General features: G+C 39.9%; 1 protein-coding gene across 2 annotated transcripts in view; it reads right to left on the bottom strand.

The window, feature by feature from the left end:
- Positions 1–1,292: 1,292 nt before the first annotated feature.
- LOC136624386 (zinc finger protein ZFP2-like) overlaps positions 1,293–7,708 on the bottom strand; it is a 190,336-nt gene continuing 183,920 nt past the window's right edge. For both annotated transcript variants that reach the window (XM_066598354.1, XM_066598355.1), the window contains 2 exons: positions 4,933–5,035; positions 1,293–2,855 (listed from right to left, as the gene is read on the bottom strand). In XM_066598354.1, coding sequence (XP_066454451.1) covers positions 1,519–2,855; positions 4,933–5,035 — 1,440 coding nt within the window. In that variant the 3' untranslated portion in view covers positions 1,293–1,518. The remainder of the gene's footprint in view (positions 2,856–4,932; positions 5,036–7,708) is intronic.

The following is a 7,708-nucleotide window of genomic DNA, read 5'->3' as shown; positions in this document are numbered from 1 at the left end:
ATTGGATATTTGTGAACAAGATTCTTAGAAGACCTTGTGGCGCATTCCTATACTGCTATTTACAGCCCGGGACTAAGGGTCCCATGTCTGGTGTCCTGTTTCATGATAGGCATCAAAGCCTTGCATTCTTTGGCTATTTCTTTACCTTCCATATTCTTTACTATGTTTTAGGTCAATATTCATTCTGACTCATCTGAGGTGGCTTTCTTAGACCATCTGTTACCCATGTGTCACTGGTAATCTACATGGGTTTTTAATAACCTTTTTCCTCCTTATTTGAGGAGACGGTAACCCCGTCTGAGGATATGTTTACTATGGCAAGTGATTTTTGTCACAAGTCAGACACTTGTCCTACAGTATAATTGTTCCCTCTGCGTGCCCCTAAAAACTCAGGCTTCACAGGGCAGGACCCACCTAAACAATCGGTCCCTCGTCAGGGATCGGGAACATATTACCAGTAGATTAGGGAACTTAGATCATAGAATATCCACACTAGGACAATTATTCAACCTATTGACACTATTATGGCCTTCAAACACATTGGGTTACACATTCATTCAAACCCAGACAACGAGACAGCTTGTTTGACAGGGTTCTTTGTCATATAAAATAAACCAAATTTAGACCTTAAATGAACCACTCAATATAAATGAACACACTTACCTAACTTTGAACAGACAAAAGCACAGAGACACAATGGGGGATAAGAATAACAGTTTCTTACCAGCCAGCATGGTCCTGATTATGGGTCTGTGCATTCTGTCCGTTCAAGAGTAAGTCGGATCAGAGGTTCTGGTCACTTGGTCCCTGTTCAGGCGCCAGCTGTTACACCATAGGCCGAGCCCTTTCTGATTATCATAAGCAGGGCTTCAGGTATATTCATACTTGAGAGGTATATATGGAGAGGTGGCATATGTCACCAACAAAATTACTCCTAAGTTTACATGAAAATATGAGTCAATTGTTATTAGGCAAAAGACAATAGGACAAGTCAAACAATTTATTTCATCACAACTTATATGTTAAATATTTTATATCTTTTTGCATTCGTGTTTCTTGTATTACCCTTAAAGTTTCAATAAAAATCTTTTGAATACAAAACATTTCTCACATTCTCAACGTGAAAATGACTTCTCCCCTGTGTGAATTCTCAGATGAGTAACGACAGTTGATTTATGCATAAAACATTCACCACAATCTAAACATGTAAATGATGCATAAAACATTTACCACAATCAAAACATGTAAATGGCTTTTCCCCCACATTCTGAACATAAAAATGGCTTCTTCCCTTGTGTGAATTTTCTGATTTTTAATGAGAGTTGGTTTCGGCTTAAAACATTTTCCACAATCAGGAAGATACATGTCTGATGTATAGCAAGAAGTGATTTATGTTTAAAACAGTTCCCATATTCCTAACAGGAATGTGGCTTCTCCTCTGTGTTTTTTCTAATGTTTAATAAGAACATATTTATGTGTGAAAAGATTTCCCATATTCAGAACATAAAAATATCTTCTCTACCCTGTGTGAATTCTCTGATGTAACACAAGACTTGATTTTTGGTTAAAATATTTCCCACATTCAGAACACAAATATGGCTTCTCCCCTGTGTGAATTATCTGATGTCTCACAAGACTTGATTTTTGGTTAAAACATTTCCCACATTCTGAACATGAATATGGCTTTTCCCCTGTGTGAATTCTCTGATGTAACACAAGATATGACTTTTGGTTAAAACATTTCCCACATTCAGAACATGAATATGGCTTCTCCCCTGTGTGAATTATCTGATGTAAAACAAGACTTGATTTTTGGTTAAAACATTTCCCACATTCAGAACAAGAATGGGGCTTTTCCCTCGTGTGAATTCTCTGATGTAACACAAGATTTGATTTTAGCTTAAAACATTTCTCACATTCAGAACAAGAATGTGTCTTCTCCCCTGTGTGAATTCTCTGATGTAACACAAGACTTGATTTTTGGTTAAAACGTTTCCCACATTCAGAACATGAATATGGCTTCTCCACTGTGTGATTTCTCTGATGTAACACAAGACTTGATTTTTGGTTAAAACCTTTCCCACATTCAGAACAAGAATATGGCTTTTCCCCTGTATGAATTCTCTGATGTTTAACAAGATCTGATTTACTGTTAGAAGATTTCCCACATTCTGAACATGAATATGGCTTTTCCCCTGTATGAATTCTCTGATGTTTAACAAGATCTGATTTATTGTTAAAACATTTCCCACATTCTGAACATGAAAATGGCTTCTCCCCTGTGTGAATTCTCTGATGTAACAAAAGATTTGATTTTCGGTTAAAACATTTACCACACTCAGAACATGAATATGGCTTCTCCCCGGTGTGATTTCTCTGATGTAACACAAGATTTGATTTTTGGTTAAAACATTTCCCACATTCTGAACATGAATATGGCTTTTCCCCTGTATGAATTCTCTGATGTTTAACAAGATCTGATTTACTGTTAGAAGATTTCCCACATTCTGAACATGAATATGGCTTTTCCCCTGTATGAATTCTCTGATGTTTAACAAGATCTGATTTATTGTTAAAAGATTTCCCACATTCAGAACATGAAAATGGCTTCTCCCCTGTGTGAACTCTTTGTTGTTCAACATCTGTTCCGTAAATTTTATTTTGTTTAACATTCTTCAATGAATCAGAAGATGAAACATGTTTAGAAGGATCAGAAGATAGATTTTTGCTGTGAAGGGCTGAGGGCATATTTGGGATAATAGCCGGCTTTTCATTTGTATCTTGTATGATACCAGGATCTTCCACTTCATAATCTGTTGATATCAGATGTCCTTTGGAGTTTCTAGTTTTGTAATCTGGCAAGAATAAAATGAATTTTTAATATTTTTGAATATAACATTACAATTATACTAATAGTTTATGACATTTGCATATAAATTGTTAAAGGGTTTTCCCATTCACAGGAGCCGCAATAATTTGTGGAGCGCCTAATCTACTGACAGCCATCCTAAAGGACCAATTATTTTAGCCAATAAGCTTATTTGTTGTGTTTTCCCATGCATTGACGTTTAATTAGTACATACAGCTGGAGCTCTCAGCTGCTGATCTTATCCACGGCTCATACAGCTAGTAAGGTTACAGAGCACAGAAGCTTTAAGAAGAAAGTATCACACATTATTCAGGTTGTCCTGCACTGGACAAACAGTACAGGAATTACAGAGAAGTGCAACGTGTTTTGGAGTGTTTATAAACAGATTCACCTCCTTTTTCAAGCGTGGAACTAATAGATATAAAGCCTCTTACATTAAAAGCGAACCTAGAGGATCACTGGTGCCTGCAAACTCCTCATCCAAGTAAGTGCATCCTCTATTACTTTGTAAACTTTTCACTAATCACTAGGTGAATTGCTTAATATCAATGGATGACAGAAACTCCCATGGGCGCAATGACAGATCTCAACAACTCCACGCTGAACTGTTGAACCTTGACATATTGATTTAATCTCTTCAGATGCAGAACAGGTCGGACAGTGCCGTCCTCCTTGTGAAGAGATTGGAATATAACCCCCTGCACTGTTTATGGCGAAACAGGGACAATTACAACCTTGGAGGAGAAAGTGTGTATCACATAAGCCAAGCATTGCACTATGAAGGAGAGATCGGAATTTTGGAACTGAAGAAGCAATCTTTGGGTTTGTAGAAAACTATATGGCATAGCTCGAAGAGATAACCTTCTGAACATAGATGTCTGAGCCATGAGTGAGTTAGGTCTCCTTGAATAAAAAAAGTCATCACCCTACTCTGATTGCCTTGGTTCTGAACAGCCATACACATAGAAGATTTAGTATAGGCGGGCTTGGAGTATAGTGGCCAGGGACACCAGGACGGGCGCAGTTTGTAGGAGAGTGTTTTGTTTTGGAGCGGCAAAAGAAACAAATCTGGAGCCTCTTCTTCTGTGCAGAACCACACGTGGCTGGCTTTGCTTTCTGGTAGATGAGAACTCTTACCACAAATAGCTTTAGAAACAGTATTGGCTAGTCAACTGTCTCTCATAGGGAAATCTTCATACTCCCCAGGAACATGCCACCCCAAGGAGCATCTGCTAGGAAGCTTGGTATAGGTTGACTGGTTTTGTTGGGTGGGTGGGGGGTTGGAAGTGGAGTAAAGAAAGTTGGCTGCAGTGGTGGTGGTAAAAAGAAAGAGGAAGGAAAAGAGGGAGGAGAGAATACTTACCTCAGTGGAGAAAATACTCACCTAACTACCATAGACCGTAGAGCTCCGAGACTCTGAGCTAAAACGGGTTACCTGGCTTCTGCAGGAGGTGTATAGCTGGGAGGAGAAACTAACACTTTTTTTTTTGCTTAGTGTACACCCTATAGTGGTAGTAGCTATACCCATGGTTTTCAACTGTGTCTCCCAATGCAAAAGTCGAGAAATAAACAGTGTTTTTTTATTAGGATTGTAAAAATCTAAAGTAAAATTAAAAAAATCTACAAATTGGTATTACTACATCCATAAAGGTCTACTTAGGTCTCCATCAGAAAAAAAAAAATAATGAAAAGCTATCAAAAAGTTTTATATGTTCCCCAAAATGGTACCAATGCAAACTACAGGTCACCCCACAAAAATCGAGCCCTCACACAGTCCTATCAATGGAAAAATGAGAGACAAAATGTAATAAAAAGCAATCAAAAAGTCGTATGTATTCTAAAATAGTACTAACAAAAACTACAAGAGGTTAATATGGATTTTTAAAAAACTGCTATTGTGTGCGGGACTGATAGTTTTAATCCTAATGTGACTTAAAAGGTCCCCTAATTTTTGTTTGAGCAGCGTATTATGAAAAAAATTCTTAACATTGTTTTTGGCTAAATAAGGCAACATTCAGCAGAAAACCCTGACAACACAGACTCTTCTCTACATGTAGTCTCACCTGGGGGGTCATCTGTAGGAATCCCCTCCTTACACGGCTGATCCCCCCTCACATGTGTCTCTGTAGCATCAATAGGGATCAGATCTTCCTCCAGTTTCACCAGCTATGAAATAAATATTGTAAAAGTCATCACACAGTTGGAGAAGTCATGTGGAAGGTTTTATATGGCCAGAAAAGGTCATTAATTGGTATGAGGAGCCGGAATGACATGACAGCAGTAGTGATCTGGGCCAAATAGCTGCAGGTCTCCTGTATAACTCCAACCTGTTGCTTCTGTATTCCAACCAGAAGTCTCCAGAACTAGAAAAGATGCAGAGATCTAATGTCTGTGGTTGGCTGTAATCCCGCCATCTCCAGCTTTCTCATTACACAATTATATATATATATATATATATATATATATATATATATATATATATATAATATATGTGTGTGTGTGTGTGTGTGTGTGTGTGTGTGTGTGAAAGCCCTCACTCACTCACTGACCAGTTCTCTAACTTCCCGATGTCATACAACCATGAAATTTGGGATGATCATTCTTTAGGTCCTAAATAGGAAAATCAAAGGGGTCATGGTAAGTGCACCCCTATGTAATGTAACTTCTCGGTGTCGTACAAGCGTGAAATTTGGCGCAAGCATTCTTTAGGTCCTATATGGGGAGAGTGGAAGTGGTGGCACATTCTGCAGAGGGACATCGGTACTTGCAGCCTGAGGAGAATCTAACGCTCCTCTATATGTATACATATTTTATTCCTCGGTTACTCTAAACTAACCTTGACTTCATTAAATTTTCCGTGCAAACAACATGTAAACACCTGTATCAAATTAAATTGGGCATGGCCGAGCCTATCAGTTAGTATACATATAAAGGGAAAGCCCTCACTGACTAAGTAATTCTCTTACTTCCCGATGTCGCATAAACATGAAATTCGGCATGACCATTCTTTAGGTCCTAAATAGGAAACGTAAAGGAATTGTGATGGCAATCCCAGTATATAAATCTTTGTGTATTGGGATTTGGGGCCTTACGGGGAAATTGTTAATTCAAATGCTTTAACTCTGGTTTGATTCAGCTATAGAAGTGTACGTACACAATACACAGTTACACAATAGTATGAGGCAATGCTTATATGAAATATCTGTTTTTCATAACTCTGCTGACAAAGATGGAATTTTGCAAATTAGCCGTAACCGACATGTATAAATATATTTGACTGTCCAGCTGCATGCACTAATACGGAACTAGGAATCAGACAATCAACCGCATCCGAGACGGACTACCGTTTTTTGATTACCGCAAAAATACCCCAGCGATTTTACTGGAAACAGATGCAAATAACATGGGCGGTCTATGCAATTACTAATTCATGAAATAGCCTCCAATCAGATCGGTTTGACACACGTGGGGCGAGACAGCCCATTCTACTCTCCAGAGTGCCACCACGTGACAGGCAATACCAGATGACCGGATGAAGGAAGACGCTTATCCAATAATCAATCAACACATTGTATCTATGTAATTCTTGCCTGCCCCAAAAGGGCTGTGTTTGATGTGCCTTATAAAGCTTTGTTACACTCCAAGAATAAACAGGAAGTTACTTTTTCTTGAACTTGGGTCAGACTGAGTTTCTTCTGGGAGACAGTGCACTGTCCGATACCTTATCAATCAATCTGGAAGGGTGTGATCATTCCTAATTGAGTAAGCCGTGGTTCCAAAAACAGGAAGGTTCCACGACATTTGGTGGAGAATGCGGGCAGCGTGATCGATTAGGATCCAAAGAAGCCCGGACACAAGGCACCGGACAGACAACCTTGGATTTAGTGGGCCCACCAAAGAACACGGTAAGATAAATCAATTATCTATACCTGTGTGGCTAGGTTCAGGTTTGCCTGTGTTGTGCCTAGGCCGGACACTTTGGAGCCATACAACAGGTACTTCTTTAAGTCTCGATCACGTGGAAAGAACCTGTTATAAAATATAGAGGAATGATTACATGCCTGTCGTTTTGAGAGTACTGGTCGGTTGGCAAGGTCAGTGAATTGCTTTAAGGGAGAGGCAGTCCCCGCGGGGGCCCCCTGCTCGGGTCAGGTTTGGAGATAAAGCCTCAGAGTCGGGGGGGCCTGTCGGGGTAGTTTGACTAGGTGGTCCTGCTCTAGTCAGGTTTGCAGTCTACAGCCTTGGAGTCAGGAAACGGTCAAACGTCTGGACAGGCAACGCTGCTCCATTAGAGTCTGGTAATAGACCTAGGAGGGGGGCCTGCCAGACAGTATCCCGAGGGGTAGTTTAGACCAAACCAGCCGTACTGGTGCTCCGTCTATTTGTCTGTTTGTCTATGGTATGAGAATACCACGCATGTCTTGCCCGAATTGCAAAAAAGGATTGTTATTGACAATAAGTACACTTGGATGGGAGATCTGTAATCAGAGCGATCCGTACCCCCCCCCACCGTTGTGGTTACGGGCCACTGCTCGAGGGTGATGGACCACAAATATTTGTTTATCGTTTAAACGTGCATGAGTGGATCCCTCTGGCTGAAGGTAGATTGTTGAACTGTGTAGCAGTAGAACTCTGTGAGGTTCTAGGACGGGACATACTGTGTCCGGTATCTAGCGTTACTCCTAGAATTTTAGACCTGACTGCCGTATTTGAGATTGGAATGCAACACCTGTTGTATCAAGGACAGTTTTTGCATCCCCCTCTGAGATGTGGAAATCCAAATAATCACTGCTACCACTGACTCTCTGATGTGTACAATAACTGTAATGGACAGTACTA

The sequence above is a fragment of the Eleutherodactylus coqui genome, chromosome 4 (assembly GCF_035609145.1).
Source record: "Eleutherodactylus coqui strain aEleCoq1 chromosome 4, aEleCoq1.hap1, whole genome shotgun sequence".
Classification (NCBI taxonomy): Eukaryota; Metazoa; Chordata; class Amphibia; order Anura; family Eleutherodactylidae; genus Eleutherodactylus; species Eleutherodactylus coqui.
This window is presented reverse-complemented; position numbering and strand designations above follow the sequence as displayed.